Source organism: Hyla sarda, chromosome 9, assembly GCF_029499605.1.
Source record: "Hyla sarda isolate aHylSar1 chromosome 9, aHylSar1.hap1, whole genome shotgun sequence".
Classification (NCBI taxonomy): domain Eukaryota; kingdom Metazoa; phylum Chordata; class Amphibia; order Anura; family Hylidae; genus Hyla; species Hyla sarda.
In genome coordinates, this window is record NC_079197.1 from 55,544,455 (window position 1) to 55,569,120 (window position 24,666).

At 44.3% G+C, this 24,666-nt stretch overlaps 1 protein-coding gene across 13 annotated transcripts in view; it reads right to left on the reverse strand.

Annotated features, from left to right (window-relative positions):
- The window catches only part of PDZD11 (PDZ domain containing 11), a 47,524-nt gene continuing 22,858 nt past the window's right edge, over positions 1 to 24,666 (reverse strand). For all 13 annotated transcript variants that reach the window (XM_056538364.1, XM_056538356.1, XM_056538366.1 and 10 more), the window contains 4 exons: positions 20,505 to 20,561; positions 12,483 to 12,581; positions 11,822 to 11,882; positions 1 to 224 (listed from right to left, as the gene is read on the reverse strand). In XM_056538364.1, the coding sequence (XP_056394339.1) occupies positions 190 to 224; positions 11,822 to 11,882; positions 12,483 to 12,581; positions 20,505 to 20,561 (252 nt within the window). In that variant the 3' untranslated portion in view covers positions 1 to 189. The remainder of the gene's footprint in view (positions 225 to 11,821; positions 11,883 to 12,482; positions 12,582 to 20,504; positions 20,562 to 24,666) is intronic.

Here is a 24,666-nt window from a genome sequence, read left to right on the forward strand (position 1 = left end):
TTATAGTGTCAATTAAAAGTTTAATGGTGTGCCATACAGATTATCAAACACTGTGCTAAACAGCATAAGATAGTATGTTACAGAAGCATGCCCAATGGTGACAGACCCATGATTCCAGGAGCCAGATCTGGGGGGTTAAGTTCTCTTTTAGCAATCATTTGGAGGGCAGAGGTAGAGGAACATACGACACTAGTGAACAGTTCGTTCTTTCTGTCTCTGGTAATCTAGAGGGGGAAAAAAAAATAAAAAATTATATCATGTTCTGTTGCTTGTATAGTGTGAACATATGACAGTGACAAACCACAATCCTGATTATAAAAAGGTTAATGGTGTGGGTGTTACCGATTTTAAATGCACAATACCTTTCCATAATTCGCTGCACGAGTCCCAAGAGATCTAGACAAATCCTAAAATGCAAATGATCTTCTTGGGGCACTAGGGGCGTTCCCTAGCCTATTTGTGCACCATTCTCCCTGATGGCTATCAGAGATGCGGAAATCCTTTCACCCGACGCCTGGGACATGTAGTTCCGGGCAAGTGAATTTTTCATAGATTAAGCCCTGTATTGGGCAAGCATGGCCAGACCGACTTAATTTTTATTTATTTTTTTGAAAGACTTAAAGTGTGAGATGCACACTGACGTGAGGATCGGATGCAGACTTGCATGGGACGCAAGTTTGCACCTCACACCGGCAATCAGGGTGTATGGAGTGGGCTCATGACTCGAGCATGATTTCAGTAGCCGGGGCCACCGCTAATAGCCCAGCTATTAACCCTTTAAGATCACCACTGTCAAAGTTGGCAGCAGTGTCTAAAGGGATCTTTTAACCATCCCTGGTTGTCTACCTCTGCATTTGATTGAGCCTGGCTAATGAACACAGATCAATGGTGTTCAATAGAACTGCATTGATCTGTATGAGGAATCTAAACGATTCCTCCTAAAAAAAAGTTTATTAAAAGTTTACAAACGCCAATTAACCCCTTCCATATTAAAAGTTCATATCACCCCCCCCCCCCTTCCATATAAAAATATGTAAGCATAATAAAAATAAACATATTTGGTACTGGCGTGTGCGTAATTGTCCGAACTATTAAAAAAAATACATTTTATATACTGCAAGGTAAATGGCGTTAAAAAAAAAAAAGTGTTCAAAAAGTCCGATCAATGCCCAATATGGTACCGATACAAACAGCATATTACGACCCAAAAAAATTTGCCCTCATACAGCCCAGTAAAATAAAAATGTTAGGGGGTCAGGAATTAAAAAAGGTTAAAAAAAAGTTTATAAAACATGATGGAAACTAAACAAATTTGGTGTTTGTAATCAGACCGACCTAAAGTATCAACAATATGTAAGTTTGCCACAAGGTTAATGGTGAAAAAAAGAAAACCTCAAATATCCATTTTTTTCTATTTCACCTCAGAAATGTTTCAGAGCATAAGTTGTGGAAAGGTGTAATTACAAAGTATACTTGGCCCTGCAAAAAAAAAAGCCTCATGGGTCTGTAGATGGAAAACTAGGAGTTATGGCTATTATAGGACGAGGAGGAAAAAACTAAGTGCAACAACTAAAAGACCTTATTTACAGACTATTTTGGTTGAAATTATTATCTACCAGGACAAGTGGATTTTCTTGAGGAACAAGTAGATTGTGTTCCGCTTTAGTCCCTTGGACAAGTTTTAAATTTTTTTATTTCCACACCCTCTGTGGTATTGCTCTGTGATACAGCCCCTGATAATAATCTTTCTAACTCCTATGAAGGGGCTGTATCACCGGGCCAATGTGGGTGAAATGGTGCACAAAGACATTTACAGATTGGGATCTGTCTACATATGTCTGGAGCAGTGCAATGGATTTTGAAAGGTGATCAGCATAACCCGCACTATTACCCTGTATAATTAATCTTCTGCCAGAGTCCAAATCCTCTTCAGAAGTTCTGGTACAGAACTTCCTCACGTAAAAACAGAACAGGGCCCAAAACTTACTGGAAATTCTACAAGTAGGGTCTATAGAGATTTACCAAAACCTGTGTCCGAAGAAAAAGTGGAGCAGTTGTCTACAGCAACCAATCAGATCATTTTAGAAATGAAAGCAGCGATCTGATTAATTTGGACAACTGCTCCACTTTTCCTCTGCACAGGTTATGATAAATCTCCCTATATGTCCCTTTTCTAGTCCACCCCATTAATGCACACTTGACAACCACTAAAAGCTAAATCTTAGGAAGAGCAGAAATGTTCTCACAAGGCAAAGATGTTATAGTGGAACTAATGCAAAATGTTCTGCTACTGGTAAAAGCTAAACAAACAGGAACTTATATCCTGGAAAATAGCCCAACTCCTTTTTCTTAGCATTAGAAAACCTCTGTATGATAGCAGCCAAGAAATTCCATGTCTGAACTAAAAAAATATATGTTTATATTTCAATAAATAGGATATTTCTTCCCATGACTTAAAAGGGGTACTCTGGCCCTAATACTTTGGATAGGGGATACTATGTCTGATTGCTGGGGACCCCCACAATCTGTCATTCAGCACCCACCTTTGCAAGCTCTCAGCAGCACTGGAGGCTCAGAGTGTGCAGAGTGATGACCACAGGGCCAGAGTATCGTGACGTCACAACTCCACCCCCCCCCCATGTGACGTCATGTCCCGCACCCTCAATGCAAGTCTATGGGAGAGGGCGTGGTGGCCGTGGCACCCCCTCCCATAGACTTACATTGAGGGGGCAGGGAGTGACGTCACAATACCGTAGTAGTCATGCTGCACACTGAGCCTCAAGTGCTGCGGAGAGCTCGCAAAAGTGGGTGCTGAATGACAGATTGCAGGGGACCCCCGCGATCAGACATCTTATCCCCTATCCTTTGGATAGGGGATAAGATGTATTAGGGCTAGAGTACCCCTTTAAAGGGATACTCTGGAAGATAAATTTAATATTGAAGTGCCCTGGGTGCCAGTTAAACAAAGTTTGTACTCGCCTGCAACTGATCCGCAGCTAGTGCCATTCCCATATGTCCGCACTTTCTCTCCTCTGTCCCAACACAATGGAAATGCCCATTTAGCCAATCCGTGACACCAGCCGTTATCCACCTCATGTCCTGGTTGGCTAAGTGGGCATTTCCTGCATGTCGGTGCAAAGAACAGGAAACGCTGAGAGCAGTAGATCAGTGGAAGTTTCTGTAGTTTTTTATAAATGTTCGACTGAAACACAGGACACTGTGGAAGATTACACAGATTGATCATACCAGCAATCTCCTGTCCCCTGCTGGGTAAACCAAAATCTTCACAAAGGTGGGGAGGTAGCACCTTATCCCCTCTGATGTGCACCAGCTGCTGGCCATTTTAGGCCACTAATAATGAGTCTTAGGCTGCTTTCACACTATGAAGTTCGCCCGTTATTTTAAACGTCTGTTTTCTGTGTAAAAAACGGACGTTTAACCCCTTAAGGACTCAGCCCATTTTGGCCTTAAGGACTCAGACAATTTAATTTTTACGTTTTCATTTTTTCCTCCTCGCCTTCTAAAAATCATAACTTTTATATTTTCATCCACAGACTAGTATGAGGGCTTGTTTTTTGCGCGACCAGTTGTCCTTTGTAATGACATCACTCATTATATCATAAAATGTATGGCGCAACCAAAAAACACTATTTTTGTGGGGAAATAAAACGAAAAACGCAATTTTGCTAATTTTGGAAGGTTTTGTTTTCACGCCGTACAATTTATGGTAAAAATGACGTGTGTTCTTTATTCTGAGGGTCAATACGATTAAAATGATACCCATTATTATATACTTTTATATTATTGTTGCGCTTAAAAAAAATCACAAACTTTTTAACCAAATTAGTACGTTTATAATCCCTTTATTTTGATGACCTATAACTTTTTTATTTTTCCGTATAAGCGGCGGTATGGGGGCTCATTTTTTGCGCCATGATCTGTACTTTTTTTTGATACCACATTTGTATATAAACTTTTAATACATTTTTTATAATTTTTTTTTTAATAAAATGTATTAAAAAAGTAGGAATTTTGGACTTTTTAAATTTTTTTTCGTTCACGCCGTTCACCGTACGGGATCATTAACATTTTATTTTAATAGTTCGGACATTTACGCACGCGGCGATACCAAATATGTCTATAAAAAAAAGTTTTTTACGCTTTTTGGGGGTAAAATAGGAAAAAACGGACGTTTTACTTTTTTATTGGGGGAGGGGATTTTTCACTTTTTTTACTTTTACATTTTTTGAAATTTTTTTTTACACTTGAATAGTCCCCATAGGGGACTATTCATAGCAATACCATGATTGCTAATACGGATCTGTTCTATGTATAGGACATAGAACAGATCAGTATTATCGGTCATCTCCTGCTCTGGTCTGCTCGATCACAGACCAGAGCAGGAGACGCCGGGAGCCGCACGGAGGAAGGAGAGGGGACCTCCGTCCGGCGTTCTGAATGATCGGATCCCCGCAGCAGCGCTGCGGGCGATCCGATCGTTCATTTTAATCGCGAACTGCCGCAGATGCCGGGATCTGTATTGATCCCGGCACCTGAGGGGTTAATGGCGGACGCCCGCGAGATCGCGGGCGTCGGCCATTGCCGGCGGGTCCCTGGCTGCGATCAGCAGCCGGGATCAGCCGCGCATGACACGGGCATCGCTCCGATGCCCGCGGTTATGCTTAGGACGTAAATGTACGTCCTGGTGCGTTAAGTACCACCTCACCAGGACGTACATTTACGTCCTGCGTCCTTAAGGGGTTAATAACGGGTGCTAACGGCTGAATAAATATTCATCCGTTAAGACCCGTTATCCCTCATGTATGGCCGAACACCTCTGCCTACAGACTCCCACAGCCGGGACTACTACTACTACATCATGGACCGGACTTGTTTCCATGATGGGAGTAGTAATTCTCTGGCTGCGGGAGTCTGCATTAGTGTTTGTAATACAACCCCCATCATGGAACAGTGTTCCATGATGGGGGTTGTAGTACAGGGGCTGATGGATTGATCGCACCAGGTTTCACTTCTGAGACCCATTGCGATCTGAAGTTATTAAGAAGGGAAGTGGGCGGCATGCTCTGCAATCCTGCGATGTACGGTGTGTTTTAACTTTCATTTTTAAATCCCCCGCGGGAGCCCTGAACGGTCGGTACTGAGGAGCCAATCAGGGCTCTCAGTGGGAGATTTAAAATTGAACATTGTGACTAACAGGGGCCATATGTATATTGAAAGCGCTGTGGGGGCAAGATGTATAGCGCTGCATGGGGGCAGACATATAGCCTCTATATCTAGCCCCCTCAGCAGCGCCTTAGATATGACCCCCCCGCAGCGCATCTATCATGTAGCCGCGCAGCACTTCTATATACCTATGCCACTGCAGCACTATATGTGAAAAGCATTCTAGCAGCAGCATTGGCCGCCTGATGCTGCTGATAGAAATACTTTTCATACATAGCGCTGCAGCAGCATATATATATAGAAGCACTGTGGGGGGGGGGGGGCGCAGATAACGCTATAGGAGCGCATAGTGGCAGGAGATGGCTGCCGGCACTATGAGCTCCTTATAGAAATACTTTTCATTCATAGTGCTACAGGGATATATGTATATAGAAGAGCTGGGGGGACAGACATAAAGCGTTATCTGACCCCCCCCCCCCCACAGCGCTTCTATATACATATGCCCGCACTGCACTATGTATGAAAAGTATTTCTATCAGCAGCATAGGGCGCCCGATGCTGCTGCTAGAATGCTTTTCACATAGCGCTGCAGTGGCATAGGTATATAGAAGCACTGCGCTGCGAGGGCACATATACATGCGCCGGCGGGGGGTAGGTATATATTTATTAATGCGCCGGCGGGGGTCATATCTAATGCTGCTGACTGGCAGGGGCCATATGTATATTAAAAGCGCTGCAGGGGGGGGAGAGACATATATAGTCTGTATATATCTATCTTTTAATATACATATGGCCCCTGCCAGTCCCAATGTTCATTTTTAAATCTCCTGCTGAGAGCCCTGATTGGCTCCTCAGTACCGGCCATTCAGGACTCCCCGCGGGGGATTTAAAAATGAAAGTTGAAACACTGATACATCGCAGGGTTGCGGAGCTTGCCGCCCGCTACCCTGCTTAATAACTTCAGATCGCATCGGTCTCAGAAGTGAAACCCGGTGCGATCAATCCCTCAGCCCCTGTACAACCCCCATCATGGAACAGACTTCCATGATGGGGGTAGTAGTACAAACACTAATGTAGCCTTCCCAGCTGTCTGCAGACTCCCACAGCCGGGGAATTACTACTCCCATAAATTCAGTTATAATAACGGGCATTAACCGTTGTATTTACTAACCTCCGTTGGCCATAAACTTCAATGTTAAAAATAACGTCCGTTAATTGTGATGGGCGAAAAATTTGTGCATGTCACGTTATTTCTCCCGTCACATCTAACGTACGTTAGTCATGACGGGCTATAACTGGTGATAACGGGTAAACGAAAAAACCCATTGACTTGAATGGGGATCGATCTTTGGCGCAAATGATGAATTACTAACTAAAGTTAAAATCACACACAGGACCGTGTGATTTTGAGAAAGTTGTAAAAATGACAATGGAGAAGATGCGCCAAACTTTGGCGCAAAAAGACACTGCGCCAAAGTATTGCGCCAAAGTTACGTTAAAAAAAGACACATAAATCCTTTGATAAATACCCCCATTATCACTGCTGCTGCCGAGTGCAGGGCTGAATGATGATACATAGAGGAGATAGAGGATCGAGCATTGCCGAGCTCCCGAACCTCCTCCCTCTCTGAACCCCCCCTGTACCGTGGGCCATGGAGGCAGTGACCACATACAGCTGGGAAGTGGAAGGTGAGAAGGTTACTTCTTCCTGTGAGTCCGGACCTGTTCAGGGGTCAGCTTCTAGCAGTGACCTCTGACATTGAGGCTTAACCTGTTGATTGCTTACATCAGTGGTCTCCAAACGTTGCAAAACTACAAATCCCAGCATGCACAGGAGTTGTAGTTTTGCAACTTCTGGAGGTCTACAGTCCTGCTTATGTGTCATAGCAAGCATATTGGTTGTCCACCAGCTTTCCCTGTAAAAGATATAACTAGGGAATTGCTAACTGCTAAAATGCATTTCCGTCTGTGTGCACAAAATTTCTGTCCCTGATGAAGCTGTAATGTCCCACCATGGTCACCCTCCTCATTCTGGACTGGAAGCAAACATTGTTTTATGCTATTTTGTACAGGTTATTAATGTAGTGTGTAAATATTTATAATTTCTAGCTTTCTTTCTCCTTGCACATACACCGACCTAGGATGGCCCCGACATACGATATTTTCAGCATGCGATCACTCTCAGAGTCCATCGCATGTTGAAGGCAGCATCAACATACGATGCTTTTGTATGACGGGGCCATCGCATAAACGGCTATCCGGCAGCGCAGTCTGCTTCAGCTGCCACCGGATAGCCGTTTACGGTGCCCCGTGTGGTCCGCTGACTATCACTTACCTGTCCTCAGGGCTCCGGCGCGTCCTCTTCGGGATCCCCGGCATTCTCGGCGCTCTCCATCGTCGTCATCACGTCGCTGCGCACGCCATCCCGTCATCCAATAGGAGCGGCGTGCGTAGCGATGTGATGGCGGCGACGGAGAGCGAGGATGCCGGGGAAGCAGAGGCCTTGCCGGAGCGTCGGGGGACACCCAAGGGATGCGGCGACAGTGATGGAAGGCGACATCCAGGGCAGCGGTGACGAGCAGTGACAGTCGGGAGCGGCGGGGACACTTGAGTATAACCTCCAATATCAGTGGTCTTCAACCTGCGGACCTCCAGATGCTTCAAAACTTCAACCCCCAGCATGCCCAGACAGCCAACGGCTGTCCGGGCATGCTGGGTGTTGTAGTTTTGCAACATCTGGAGGTCCGCAGGTTGTAGACCACTGTCCTATACTTTACATTGCACGGATCCCTCAACATACGATGGTTTCAACTAGAGATGAGCGAATTTACAGTAAATTCGATTTGTCACGAACTTCTCGGCTCGGCAGTTGATGGCTTATCCTGCATAAATTAGTTCAGCTTTCAGGTGCTCCCGTGGGCTGGAAAAGGTGGATACAGTCCTAGGAGACTTTCCTAGTACTGTATCCACCTTTTCCAGCCTACCGGAGCACCTGAAAGCTGAACTAATTTATGCAGGATAAGACATCAACTGCCGAGTCGAAGTTCGTGACAAATCGAATTTACTGTAAATTCGCTCATCTCTAGTTTCAACATACGATGGTCCATTTGGAACGGATTACCATCGTATGTTGAGGGAACACTATATATTTTTCTTGCATGTTCTAGCATAATAAGCATATATTTGTGTGGTGGCCATCGGTAAAAGCATAAAAAAGATAATTATTTACGAGGCAAAAGAAAAAAAAAATTCCCCATTTTTTTTAAACTCTTGGGGGATTCTGTTTCTATGCAGGGCACTTTTCAGTAAAAATTACAAGTTATCTTTCCACTGTTGGTCCATACGATTACAGCAATACCCAATTTATATAGGTTTTATTTTGTTTTCGTGGGCCTTTTTTGTTTGCTTTTATGCATTTTTTTCTGCTACATGAATTGACCAACAATCAGTAATTATGGACTTTGGCATTTTTTAAATGTTTATGCCATTGACCATTAACATTATATTTTAATAATTCAGACATTTACGCACGTGGCGATACTACATATATTTATGTTTATTTTTTTTTACATTATTATTTTAACTTTTATGGGAAAAGGGGGAGATTCAAACTTATTAAGAGAGGGGCTTATTCACATTTATTACCTTATATATTTTTTTACATTTTATTCACTATATTTTAGTTCCCATAGGAGACTAATACCTGAAATCTTTTGATTGCAAACACTGAACAATACTGGGCCATAACATAGCGTTGATCAACATTATCAGTGCTCCATAAGTACAGGCTGCTGAGGCTGACTTCAGGATTGTGCCCTTTTTCACTTGAGCCCCTGCCCTCTAAAATGTCTGTGCACGTCCCTCATTGTGGACCTGAGGAAGGCGTGATAGCATGCCGAAACGCGTTGTCCAGTTGTACTTTTTATGTACGAAATAAAAAGCATCCTGTAAAAAAGCATCCTGTCTACCTATTGGCCTACCGACTCTACTTAACAGTATCGCTTGGGTACAGAACCCTCGTGTTTTCTGTACTTCCTTTATATATACCTCCTTGACAATTGTCTGGTTTAATAAGTTTGGCAACCACCATCAGCTTGAGGAAATGTACAACTTGCTTCCTACAGTGTCTCCAGCTCTTAGCAGCAAATACAGCTGAAAGATTCCCTTTCAAAATCAGGTTACAAGTTATTAAGTCTAATGTACCAAACTGAATCACTTCTAGACTTCAAATTTCCATAATATAAAAGAAACACTAACATACCTGCAGTGATCCCTCAACTTACAATGGCCTCAGGTTACAATGTTTTATTCTTTCCCGGACCATTGTAACTTTAAACCAAACTCAACATACATTGCCAGAAAGAGTTTAAAGCCGTGGCTTGAGCAAAGAGCTGGACAATGCAACCTATGAGAATGGGGATTGGGATTGGTAAAACTGAAGTGCATGCAGTGATTTGCTGTCTGGTAGTGCTTCCCTATAGTATAGAGTGGTTCTCTGTGCCAGGACTAGCTGCCCCTTTGGACACCAGGTGAGGGCAGCTCATTTGTATCCCAGGTATACTGTGTACTGTACAGGACCCTCCTGCCCTCTATGTATAAAGTAATTTATAGCTTCTAGTCTCTTATTTGTAAAGCCTAGTTTTATCTGTATTACCGTAGTTATCTTTTTCTCTTATTTAAATTTTTTCTTGCATTGGGTTGACATTTTTGGAACTTTGAAACCAAATGCTAGTTTTGAGTTATGGTCTCAACATACAATGGTTTCACAATACCGTGTTCTGGAACCAATTAATATTTTAGCAGCCAATGAAAGAGTTGAAATACTAAAAACCTTGTAAGAAAAGGAAAGCAAACAATTAACAAGGTTAATTCTTAGAATGTCATTTTTTTCATAATATCCCACCATTCTTTTTCCCTCTATTTGTTTCCCCTTTTATTGCAGCCAATTCTCAGGCTTTTCTTCAAATACTACATATTTTTACATGTCACTTGCTTTATTAAACAGTCTGTTTGACTATAGTTTGGGTATTGGATGCTATATTATGCCATCCCGCATGTATAGGGGTACTTTTGGTTCTCTCCCTTTTTGTTCCCCTCTGAATAGATGTTTTTTCCAGTTTATTTCTCTGCATATGGGTTTGCTTTGTGTTATGTAAAAAAAATTCCTAATCTAAAAAACTAAAGCAAATGCAACACCCTGTAGCACAGAAAGGATTGCTTCTGTGTATAACACTATTAAATCTTCTGTCATGATCTCTCTGGTGCTAGAGATGGCTAGACAACAGGTAGTGGACAGCAATTTGTAGAGGAAGTGAGACACCTAGTGGCCAATACAAATTTTTTTTCAGCAGTAAGGAGTAATTTTTGGTAAATGCAGTGGTTTACAAAAATGTAAGAAATCACATAGGCTTTCATATGGAGGCATGTTGGGGAGTGAAACGCACTGCCTTGCAGATCGTTGGGGGTCTTTTGACATGTCTGCATAGTATGTGACAGACATTATGAGTTAGAACACTTAAAGGGGTACTCCGGTGGAAAACTTTTTTTTTTTTTTTTTTAATCAACTGGTGCCAGAAAGTTAAACAGATTTGTAAATTACTTCTAGTAAAAAAAATGTTTATCCTTCCAGTACTTATTAACGGCTGTATATTACAGAGAAAGTTCTTTTGGATTTTTTTTTTTCCTGTCCACAGTTCTCTCTGCTAACACCTCTGTCCGTATCAGGAACTGTCCAGAACAGGAGCAAATCCCCATAGAATACCTATGCTGCTCTGGAGAGTTCCTGATACAGACAGAGGTGTCAGCAGAGAGCACTGTGGATAGAAAAAAAAAGAAATCCAAAAACAAAAAGAACTTTCTCTGGATGATCAGATCCCTGCAGCAGCGCTGCGGGCGATCCGATCATCCATGTAAAGGACCGCACTGCAGCAGATCTGAGGGGTTAAGGGCGGACATCCGGCGGGCGGCCATTACCGGCGGGTTCCTGACTGCTGATAGCAGCTGGGACCTGCCGCGAGCTCCAGTCCGATGCTCGTGGTCATGGCGGAGCGTAAATATACGCCATGGTACGTTAAGTACCACGGCACCATGACGTACATTTATGTCTATTGTCGTTAAAGGGTACCTTTCATCAAAAAAACTTTTGATATATTATAGCTAATGTATGCAGAATAACTTTCCAATATACTTCTTTCTATTTAATTTTCCACTTTGAAAAAGTGACCACTAGGGGTCTCCCTACCAGTCCTTTTTTATAGATTTCAGACTCATGCTGGAGTCCTAAATCTCAGACTGTATCCGGAACACACACAAAACTCACCACTGCTCACTGCCAGGGAGCAATGTTGCGCTTGTCTGTGTCCCGGATGCAGTCTGAGATTTAGGACTCCTGCATGAGTCTGAAATCTATAAAAAAAGGACTGGTAGGGAGACCCCTAGTGGTCTTTTTTTCAAAGTGGAAAATTAAATAGAAAGAAGCATATTTTTTAATAACATGCTATTGGAAAGTTATTCTGCATACATTAATCTATAATATATCTAAAGTTTTTTTGATGAAAGGTACCCTTTAAGGGGTTAAAGACAAACTGCTTTTTTATATATATATATATTGAGCCATTGATGTTTGCTAAATACTCACTGTATGGGAAGTAACGGACTTGCATATAGATTTCCCTGGCAGTTTTCAAGATCTCCACTGCCTAAAGAAAGGAATAAAATTTTTATTTTTTTAAAGTTATACCGTAGACTTCTGTGAACTTTATTAGAATGTTCCAATTACAACGAGACTACAACCTGCATTTTAATGTGAATGTAATATTAATGATGAGTACATTAAAGTGTATAATTATAAGTGATGCCTCTAAAGATCTTGCCTATTCAGGGTTAAAAAGGTGCAGTGTCTTCCAGGATCTCAGCCATGAAACAAGGTGTGTCATGTCAGTCTAGTTCTGTGGCATTCAGCTGATTTCTAAATGCAGCCCTGCATGTGTATGGGACATGTAGTACCAATATAATAACCATGTTCCTGCGCTTACTCAGTATTATTTGTATATGTGTAAATTATATTCAAAAGGCATAATAACAAAGTTCAAAGGCTTATTGGAACCTCAAGCTTGTATCACGCCCTATTTCTTCAATGGAAAATACTGCACTTTACTGCTGTGCCACTACCTAGACATGTGAATATACACTAATAATGGCTTTTTCTAAGTGATTATGTATTTATTGTTCCCATACTGTATATAGGTGAACCCAATACTGACAGTCAATTCTCAGCACATCAGTTAATTTTCCAGTACCTTGCTGTGTTCGATATCCTGGAAGTCCACATTGTTGACAGTAAGTACCTGGTCTCCCTCCTGGAGCCCTGCACGATGAGCATCTGAGTCTGGGATGACCTATACAAACAAAGATCACAGCTACCTCAAATGATTTCATCATCTTTCAAGTTGCACACGTAAGATATCTTGAAACAGTTGATTAAACTCAGAATAAACCTGATAACCTACTGTCATATAAAAGGTTATCCCCTAAAAACAGCATAGGGGATATGCATCTGATTAATCCAGTGTTTCCCAACCAGGGTGCCTCCAGCTGTTGCAAAACCACAACTCCCAGCATGCCCAGACAGCCGAAGGCTGTCTGGGCATGCTGGGAGTTGTGGTTTTGCAACAGCTGGAGGCACCCTGGTTGGGAAACACTGGATTAAGGGGTATCCAACAGATTAGATCCCACCAATCATGAGAAAGGGGCCATGGCTAGGGCTGGACAGTGTGACCAAATATGTGTATCACAGTATTTTTGTAACTTATGGTGGTGCCACGGTATATAATGGTATTTCTTCCCCCCCCCCCCCCCCCCAAATTAATTATCAGCCTAGCGCTGCGCTGTCCCCATCGGGGTAAATACGGAGAGCCATCAGCCTATCACCGGCCACAGCGATGTTCCACCTCGGCCGGTGATGGGCTGAGCCTGCTGTCATGTAAGAAGCCGGTTTCTTACATGACAGTGTGCTCAACCTATCACCGGCAGAGGCGGAACATCGCTGCGGCCGGTGATAGGCTGGTGGCTCTCCGACGTTCCATTCCCTAGGAAGCTGGTCCGGACTGATGGGGAAGTTGAGTTAAAGTTTATTTTGTTTACCTTTTGCAGCCCGGTCATAGGGATACAGCGTACAGTATAGAGTCTCAGCGCCTGCGGCCCATAACAAACAGGATGACGAGGAGGGCAGCGATTGCGGGTGATATGTGAGTATTTACCCCAATGGGGACAGCGCAGCGCTGGGCTGATAATTAATTGGGGGGGGGGGCAGAACAGCGCTCGCGGGTCACATACGATTAGTTTCCCGATGTGGGGACAGCGCAGCGCAGCGCTGGGCTGATGATTCATTCCCGAGGGGCCCAACCGGTATTGCGGTATGGGGAAAAATTCATACCGTGCAGGACAAAAATTTCAGTATTCGGTATGAACCGGTATACCGCCCAGCACTAGCCATGGCTGCATTAATTGTATATGGAATTTCCACAAACAGCTGGGTTCTGTACTTGGCAATCTTTGGCAGTCTCATAGCTTGTGAAAACTGCTATATGCTGCTCCTAAAAGGGAAAAGCGTTACAACATTCATGCCGTCCTAGACATTATAAATGAAACCCTCGCATGTGTCTGACAGCTGGCTCCCCAATGGCTTTCCCTGTGATTGAAAGATGTCTCTATATACACAAATAAAAACAGTCATATATTACCGGGTCATGAACACAGTCCCTGTACAACAGAAATTCCCTATATATTTCTCAACATTGGATCCGCAAACGCTGAGTCCAGCGATGTTGAGGCATTATATGCACCTCTAGATGCAATGCTTCTGTAATACGGTATGCAATTCTATAATTTTCTCATAAGACGATATGCAATTTGTGAGAAATAAAACTTTTCAAATCAGAGGCATACAGAGATAAGGTATGGTACCACAGCAGTATTGCAGATCTGTGAAATATGTCACCACAAAGTCATCACCTATTTAGTGTGTGTTCCCCACCATGAAGTGGTAAAATACTATTATATTTACAGATAAAAAATAAATAAATAAATAAATGTAAAAAAAAAAACACAATTAGGGCATGTTCACACTGCAGAACTCCCGTGGAATTCCGCGCAGTGAACGTTACCATAGTGTGAATGGGTCTTCCACGAGACCCGTTCACGCTGTTTTTTAGTCGCCCACTTCCGCCGCTGAAATTGTTTTGCTCAAAGAAAGAACATGTTCATTCTTAGCGCGAAAGTCTGCGAGCACTGCATAGCCGTCAATGGTGAAGTCGCAGTGCCGCGCGGTCCTACCGCCAAAGTATAATCGGCGGCCGGCAGACAGAATCTCCACTCGCTGGATTCAGTGAGCGGAGATTCTGCAGTGTGAACATACCCATATATAGATAAATGTGCAGCTACATATGAATAAAGGAGGACATCTAGTTATTTACTGTAAGAGATCTTCCTATGTATTGGTTGCTTTGCACAAAAGGTCCTGAGAAGTCATAACAACTGGAATGCCACGATGAGACAAAGGGAGAATCAGGAGGCTGTGCCCACAACTTACATGCCAGCACAGTTTACTCTATGGAAAAGACAAGTAAAGGTTTGTGATTTCATTTAGCAGCACCTGCTCAAGCATACAAACCTACACACATATATACATAAGCACACACTTTCTTCTAGGTCAAATCAGTGCAATGTTTTACTTGCTGAATGCAATACATTTTACAGGAACAATGGAAAGACTCAATTGATAAGTTCCATTTTGTCACTGTCTTTAAAGGGGTTCTCGGTGCTTAGACATCTTATCCCCTATCCAAAGGATAGGGGATAAGATGCCTGATCGCGGGAGTCCCGCCGCTGGGGACCCCCGTGATCTTGCACGCGGCACCCCGTTTGTAATCAGTCCCCGGAGCGTGTAATCGTGCCCCCCGCACAGGGCATGTATTACGTGCCCCCCCGCGCAGCGCATGTATTACGTGCCCCCCGCGCAGCGCATGTATTACGTGCCCCCCGCGCAGCGCATGTATTACTTGCCCCCCGCGCAGCGCAGCTATATACATATGCCACCGCAGCGCTGTATGTGAAAAGCATTCTTGCAGCAGCATCGGCCGGCCCGATGTTGCTGATAGAAATACTTTTCATACATAGTGCTCCGGCAGCATATGTATATAGATGTGCTTTGGGCAGATAACGCTATATGTCTGCCCCCCCAGCGCTTCTATATACATATACCCCTGCAGCGCTATGAATGAAAAGTATATCTATTTGTAGTAGTGCATAGTGCCAGCAGCCGGCTGCTGGCACTATGCGCTGCTAATAGAAATACTTTTCATTCATAGCGCTGCAGGGGTATATGTATATAGAAGCGCTGGGGGGGCAGACATATAGCGTTATCTGCCCAAAGCACATCTATATACATATGCTGCCGCAGCCCTATGTATGAAAAGTATTTCTATCAGCAACATTGGGCCGGCCGAAGCTGCTGCTAGAATGCTTTTCACATATAGCGCTGCAGTGGCATATGTATATAGATGAGCTGCGGAGGGTACATCATACATGCGCTATGGGGGGTATATATTTATTAATGCGCCGGCCAGGGTATATATTTATTAATGCACCGGTGGGGGGTCATATCTTTATGAATGCGCTGCAGGGGGCATATTATCAATGCGCTGGGGGGCTAGATATATAGGCTATATGTCTGCTCCCTCCCCCCCTGCAGCACTATATATCTTGCCCCCCACAGCACTTTTAACATACATATGGCCCCCGCTGCTACTCACAATGGTCATTTTTTAATCTCCCACTGAGAGCCCTGAATGGCTCCTCAGTATCGGCCATTCAGGGTAGAGCTGGGCAGTATGCTTCTCTAACCCCCCCCAGGTTTATCAGCCGAGCCCTGCGCTGTGCTGTCCCCCACATCGGGGAACTAATCATGTTACCGACAAGCACCGCTCTCCTCGTCCTCCTGTGAGTTGCAGGCTGCCGGCGCTGGAAATCTGTACTGTACTATATATTCCTTGTGCCCGGGCTGCAAGAATAAACAAAATAAACTTTAACTCTGCTTCCTACAATCCCCCATTGCTCCGGTAACGGCCTCATGCTGGGATGGGAACGTCACAGAGCAGTCAGCCTATCACCGTCCACAGTGATGTCCTGCCTCAGGCCGACTCCTTACATGACAGTGCACTCAGCCTATCACCGGCCGAGGCGGGACATCGCTGCGGCCTGTGATAGGCTGACGGATCTGTGACGTTCCCATCCCCAGCATGAGGCCGTTACCGGAGCAATGGGGGAATGTAGGAAGGAGAGTTAAAGTTTATTTTTGCAGCCCTGGCACAAGGAATATGTAGTACAGAGTTCCAGCGCCGGCAGCCCGCAACTCACAGGAGGACAAAGAGAGCAGAGCTTGCGGGTGACATTAGTATGGGAAAAATTCATATCATACAGGAAAAAAAATTTAATTATTCGGTATGAACAGGTATACCGTCCAGCACTAATTCAGGGCTCCTCGCGGTGGAATAAAGAATGAGAGTTAAAACACACTATACAATCGCAGGGTTGCGGACCTTGCTGCCTGCTCCCCTGCTTAACCCCTTAAGGACCAGGCCAATTTTCACTGTAGGACCAGAGCATTTTTTGCACATCTGACCACTTTCCCTTTAAACATTAATAACTCTGGGATGCTTTTACCTATCATTCTGATTCCGAGATTGTTTTTTCATGACATATTCTACTTTATGGTAGTGGTAAATTTTTGTCGATACTTGCACCATTTCTTAGTGAAAAATTCCAAAATTTGATAAAAAAAATTGAAAAATTAGCATTTTTCTAACTTTGAAGCTCTCTGCTTGTAAGGAAAATAGACATTCTAAATAAATTATATTTTGATTCACATATACAATATTTCTACTTTATGTTTGCATCATAAAGTTGACATGTTTTTACTTTTGGACACATCAGAGGGCTTCAAAGTTCAGCAGCAATTTTCCAATTTTTCACCAAATTTTCATGGACCAGTTCAGGTTTGAAGTGGATTTGAAGGGCCTTCATATTAGCAATACCCCACAAATGACCCCATTATAAAAACTGCACCCCTCAAAGTATTCAAAATTACATTCAGTAAGTTTGTTAACCCTTTAGGTGTTTCACAGGAATAGCAGCAAAGTGAAGGAGAAAATTCAAAATCTTCATTTTTTTACACTCACATGTTCTTGTAGATCCAGTTTTTGAATTTTTACAAGAGGTAAAAGGAAAAAAATCCTCTCAAAATTTGTAGCCCAATTTCTCTCGAGTAAGAAAATACCTCACATGTCAAGTGTTCAGCGGGCGCAGTAGAGGGCTCAGAAGGGAGGGAGCAACAATGGGATTTTGGAGAGTGAGTTTTTCTGAAATTGTTTTTGGGGGGCATGTCACATTTAGGAAGCCCCTATGGTGCCAGAACAGGAAAAAAAAATAAAAAATAAAAATAAAAACACATGGCATACTATTTTGGAAACTACACAAGGGGTAGAGTGAGCCTTAACACCTCACAGGTATTTCACAACAAAAAATATTTTTTCACATAAATGCTGGTTTTTCCCCAAATTTTACATTTTTACAAGGGGTAATAGGAGAAAATTACCCCCAAAATTTGTAACCCCATTTCTTTCGAGTATGGAAATACCCCATGAGTGGACGTCAAGTGCTCTGCTGGCGCATTACAATGCTCAGAAGAGAAGGAGCGCCATTAAGCTTTTGAAAAGGGAATTTGTTTGGAATGGAAGTCAGGGGCCATGTGCGTTTACAAAGCCCCCCTGTGGTGCCAGAACAGTGGACCCCCCCCCACATGTGACCCCATTTTGGAAACTACACCCCTCGCAGAATTTAATAAGGGGTACAGTGAGCATTTAAACCCCACTGGAGTTTGACAGATCTTTGGAACAGTGGGCTGTGCAAATGAAAAATTACAATTTTCATTTTCACGGACCACTGTTCCAAAAATCTGTCAGACCCCTGTTGGGAGTAAATGCTCACTGTACCCCTTATTACATTACATGAGGGGTGTAGTTTCCAAAATGGGGTATTTATTTTTTTGCATTTATGTCAGAACTGCTGTAAAATCAGCCACCCCTGTGCAAATCACCAATTTAGACCTCAAATGTACATAGTGCACTCTCACTCCTGAGCCTTGTTGTGCGTCCGCCGAGCATTTTACGCCCACATATGGGGTATTTCCGTACCCAGGAGAAATTGCGTTACAAATTTTTTTTCTTTTACCTCTTGTGAAAATAAAAAGTAAAGGACAACACCAGCATGTTAGTGTAAATTTTATTTTATTTTTTACATTAACAGGCTGGTGTAGACCCCAACTTTTCTTTTTCATAAGGGGTAAAAGGAGAAAAAGCCCCCCAAAATTTGTAGTGCGATTTCTCCCGAGTACGGAAATACCCCATATGTGGCCCTAAACTGTTTCCTTGAAATACGACAGGGCTCTGAAGAGAGAGAGCGCCATGCGCATTTGAGGACTAAATTAGGGATTGCATAGGGGTGGACATAGGGGTATTCTACGCCAGTGATTCCCAAACAGGGTGCCTCCAGCTGTTGCTTAACTCCCAGCATGCCTGGACAGTCAGTGGCTGTCCGGAAATGCTGGGAGTTGTTGTTTTGCAACAGCTGGAAGCTCCGTTTTGGAAACACTGCTGTACAATATGTTTTTCATCTTTATTGGGGGGACAGTGTAAGGGGGTGTATATGTTGTGTTTTACCCTTTATTATGTGTAGTGTAGTGTAGTGTTTTTTAGGGTACATTCACACTGGTGGCGGTTTACAGTGAGCTTACCGCTAGGAGTATGCGCTGCGGCAAAAAACTTGCCGCAGCTCATACTTGAAGCATGAAACTTACTGTAAACCTGCCCGTGTGAATGTACCCTGTACATTCACATGGGGGGGCAAACCTCCAGCTGTTTCAAAACTACAACTCCCAGCATGTACTGACAGTGCATGCTGGGAGTTGTACTTTTGCAACAGCTGAAGGCACACTGGTTGGAAAACCTTCAGTTAGGTTCTGTTACCTAACTCAGTAGTATTTGTCTGGGCATTTGCACGGGGTGCCTGGTGATAGATATCAGCAGTCACCCCTGTCTGGTCCCCGCCCAGTGCGCGGCAGGGACCGAAATTCCCACGGGCGTACGGGTACGCCATTGGTCCTTAAGTAACATGTAGCAAAGGCGTACGCCCTTGTTCCTTAACAGGTTAATAACTTCGGATCGCATTGGGTCTCAGCAGTGAAACCCGATGCGAGCAATCCCTCAGCCCGTACTACAACCCCCATCATGGAACATACTCTGTTTCATGATGGGGGTAGTAGTACAAACACTAATGTAGCCTCCCCAGCCACCGTCAGACTCCCGCAGCCAGGGAATTACTACTCCCATCATGGAAAGAAGTCTGTTCCATGATGGGAGTAGTAGTAGTAGTCCCGGCTGTGGGAGTCTGTTGGCAGAGGTGTTACGGCCATACATGAGGGATGTTATAACGGGTCTTAACGGATGAATATTTATTTATTCAGCCGTTAGTACCAGTTATTTCATCCGTTATTATACATCCGTTTTTACACAGAAAACGGACGTTTAATAACGGATGAATGCTCATAGTGTGAAAACAGCCCAAGTGTGAAGATCAAGAAGCATCCACAATAAGGAAGCAATTACGTGCACTCATCTCATGTAATGTGTCTTCAATCCTGGAGGCTGAAGTTAGTGGGGGATATCCATGGATGTCACCAAAGTGCTCGGAGGCAACGCAAGCCGTTTCGCACAGTACCCCGTGCTAAACGGCTGGCGTTGTCTTCGAGCACTTCAATGACATCCATGGATATCCCCCGGTAACTTCAGCCTCCAGGACTGAATACAGTACATGCAGCGAGTGCACGTAATTGCTTCCTTGTTGTGTATAATCTGTTAAAAGTTCATTAAAAATTGACAACACATTTCCAAGGCTTGCTGCCTTCATCAGGTCTGGTATCCCCTTTATTCTGAGAACGTGATGGCAGTCTCATTCTTCCTAAGCATTATACATCCAAGAGGATATTCTCCTTTCAGGAAGGACCAGCAGCTGTGACCTGGTATCTGAATTTTTTTCATTTACCTGCTGTGGTTGTTGTGCCTGAACTCACAGCCTGTCAAGGGAAGCTTAATACTCATCTACGTTTCCTGACTTCTGCTGTTCACTTCTAGGGGATTCAATGTTTCCCCAAAGCTTGCAACTTTCATAATCACAATAACGCCTCATATGAAGTACTATAGCCATACCTTTGATATAAAGATACCAAGCTGGGATGCTTTTCCTCCTCTGATGTTAAATCCAAGCTGCAGTGACAAAAGAGAATCAGCAAAAATCAGTCTTATGCTCTTAGATATGCTAGGGACATAGAATTCAGCAAACTGAACGCAAGCCTCTTATACTATATTTTAATAACAGAGGGAGATTTATCAAAATCTGTGTATAGAAAGAGTGGTGCAGTTGCCCAGAGCAACCAGATATTTTCCTTAAAGGGGTACTCCGGTGCATAGACATCTTATCCCCTATCCAAAGGATAGGGGATAAGATGCCTGATCGCGGGAGTCCCGCCGCTGGGGACCCCCGGGATCTTGCACGCGGCACCCCGTTTGTAATCAGTCACGCCCCCTCCCGTAGGCTTGCATTGAGGGGCGGAGCGTGATGTCACATGGGGCGGAGGCGTGACGACGTCACATGCCGCCGGACGTGTGGTCGCCGGTAATCAGACCCGGAACGAACACGCTCCGGGGACTGATTACAAACGGGGTGCTACATGCAAGATCCCGGGGGTCCCCAGTGGCGGGACTCCCGTGATCAGGGGATAAGATGTCTAAGCACCTGAGTACCCCTTTAATTTTTCAAAGGCCTTCTTAAAAATGTAAGAAGCAATCTGACAGGTTGCTATGGACAACTGCACCACTCTTCCTCTACACAGGTTTAGATAAATCTCCCCCACTCATTTAATGGCCCAGAATTATCAAAATGTGTTGACATTTTTCAGCTTGGGGGGGGGGGGGGGGGGGGGGGGGGGGGGTATAGGATTGGGGGTTCATTTCTACACAGTGCACCTCCTGGTGTTATCTTTATTCTGTGGGACAATGACATTGACTACAACATTACTCATCTTTACATAATTAGTAAAATAATAGTTTTTTTAAATGTCTACCCTCTAAACCTTTTTTTTTCTGCCTATGGGGATGTTTGAGGGCTCAGGTCTCGGATATCTTCAATCTAAATTAAATGTACTGATCTATTAGATAGAGAGATAGAGAGAGAGATAGAGAGAGAGAGATAGAGAGAGAGATAGAGAGAGAGATAGAGAGAGAGAGAAATTGAAGGGGGTTCTTAAAGTAAGGCAATGGGTTACTAAAATATATTATCCTTAGCTTGTGCGCTTCATAGGTATCCTGCACAGGCATGATGTAAGTGTATGGCATTTCTAACACTGTGAGCTAATGAAAACCTTTACTTTTATAATAAATATAGGTGTTAGAGGCATAAAATTTGATGATGTACATGATCAGGATTAGGTACTGAGTAACATATTAACAATTTTTTATGTGGGATCTGACAGGTACGCTTTAACTTCCAGGCAGCCATGCCATACATTTAGGCCAGCTATAAGGAATAGGTTAAGACATTCCTATATTAAATAAACAGGGTTATAAAATCTGTGCATTCCTGTATAATTAGTCAGTACTAAAGGTCAGAGATTTCTTTTGAAATGCTCTATTTGGGAGGGCAGACCATGCATGGTAAGTTCCTGATAATAGGGATACCATTATTGCCATCTTACTGGCTATAGTAGCATATTTTGTTATGACAATGATGTGGATTACAATCATACTGTTATAATCTTATTAACAAATATAGTCTCCTTACAATGTTGTAACCTCTTCTAAAGACGCCATGCACATCAGATATTAACATTCAACAATAATACAATGTCAATTCGGGTAGAAAAACAGACATGGTGCACATCTACAATCTTGTATAATGATCTGATTGCTTCCCAGCATAATATCAAAAACTAACAGGTTGTTAGTATACATTTTTGATCAAAAAGTACAAGCCCACTCTCCACGTCAAGGCCACCTATCCAGAGTGGGTCCCTAACATAAAATGGCGCAGCACTGGGCGGCGACCACCACCGCCGCGACGCCAATGCCCACAGGGGGGGAACGACCCACCGGCAGAGCGGCCCCAATGCCACTCAAACCAGTCTATGGGCCGCACCCCCCCGCAGACACGGCGCCACAGCAGCAACGGACACCGCACAGCACCACACCAGTGTGAACAGGGATGTAATAGCTCACTTACCATGCTCTCCCAGTCAGACTGGGAGGCTGCTAGGAAAGAAATGGCCCATGTGCAGCTAACTACTGCTTATATAGGGTTGGGCTGAGGGGGTGGGGAAGAGTGCAGCACATGTTAAAACAAAGAAAAAGGAGGGGATAGAAATCACAGTGTGAATTCGGGTAGAAAAACAGACATGGTGCACATCTACAATCTTGTATAATAATACAATGTCGCCAAGCAAATTTGAAGCTGCTTATCCCCTTTACCTACTAAAATAAGCATATGAAGGGAGACATATTATACCTTGTGCAGAAAAGCAATTGCCCATAGCAACCAGATTTCAGCTTTCATGTTTAACCTCTTCAGGTCTGGGTCTTAAGGACCCATGACGTATGCATACGTCATGTCTTTTCCTGGTCCCACCGCTCACCCGGCGGAGATCGGAAGCGGATCTCTGCTGAAATCCTTCAGCAGGGATCCAGGGCAGACGCCGAGGGGGGTCCCGGGACCCCCACATATCGGCGATCGTCACAGATCGCTTGCGAAATCACGCAAGCGATCTGCTCCGATTCCGGGTATTCGGGTCACTTCGGTCCCGATGACCCACAAAAAAGAAGGTGATCAGCGGTGTACGATACACCGCCAATCACCTTCGGTTGCTGGGAGCGGTGACAATACTGTCACCGCCCCAGCAACGCTGCTATTGGCCGGCGATCGTCCGGCCAATAGCAGCGCGGCAGAGGAGGGGTTAACGGACCTCTCACGCAGCTTTGCGCGCGCGGCTCGCTCGAGTTCAGTAAGCGGGCAAAGCTGTGTGAAGAGGACCGGGACCCCCCCTCTATGATCCAGAGCCCCCTCACAGGAGAAGATTGCCCCCCTAGTGCAGGGAAAGTGTGTCCCTTAGGGAAAGGTAGGTAAACTGAAAGTAAAAGTAACCTAAAAGTAAAAAAAAAAAAAAATAATTCCCCCCCCCCCCCACCTGACCCCCTAATAGGCCCCTAGGGTCCTGTGATCAGTGTCACCCGGGACCTATTAGGGGTTCAGGGCGCTGCGTGCGCCACCCCTTTTTTTTTTGGCCGCAGCGTGTTTTTTTATTTTTTTCCATTATAACGGTGTGTGAGTGATAATCACACACCGTTATATAAAGTATTACACCAAGCACCACACTACATACTTCCCCGCCGGTGGAGCAAACTGGTGGAGCAAACGAACTTGTACGCCCAGCAGTTCATTGCCCACCACCCAGATTCGTTTTTGGCCAGGCGGAAATGAGGACATTTTGGGGCCTCACGTGGCATATGGGCCTGGACAAAAAAACAAGTGTCCGTCATTACTGGAGCGGGGACGTCCTCTACCAGACCCCGCTTTACAGTATGGCGATGACACGGAAGCGGTACGAGGCGATTCGGAAATGCCTGCATTATGCAGATAATGAGGCATGTCCGCCCCGAGGTGATCCCGCCCATGACCGGCTTTACAAAGTGAGGCCGGTCATCGATCACTTTGGGGCCAAATTTTTGGAGGCCTATGTACCGCTCAGGGACCTCTCGGTAGATGAGTCTCTCATCAGTTTTAAGGGGAGACTCATCTTCCGCCAGTATATTCCCTCGAAGCGGGCGCGGTATGGCGTGAAGCTCTATAAACTCTGCGAGAGTACCTCCGGGTACACTTGCAGGTTTAGAGTATATGAGGGACGAGATTCCCGTATTGAACCCCCAGATTGTTCCCCCACTCTGGGTGTTAGCGGGAAAATCGTTTGGGACCTTATGCACCCATTGCTGGATAAGGGTTACCACGTGTACGTGGATAACTTTTATACCAGCATCCCTCTCTTCACATCCCTTGCCGCCAGATCCACGTCCGCTTGTGGGACCGTCCGCTTGTGGGACCTCTAAATTTGGTCCAGACGCCTATCCCCAAGGGTGAGTCCCGTGCCCTTACCCATGATAACCTGTTGTTGGTGAAGTATAAGGATAAGAGGGATGTCCTTATGATCACCACTATTCATGGGAATGGCAGCACCCCCGTCTCTGTGCGAGGTACCGCGGGACCGGTCCTCAAGCCCGATTGTATTCTGGACTACAATCGGTATATGGGGGGGAGTTGATCTCTCAG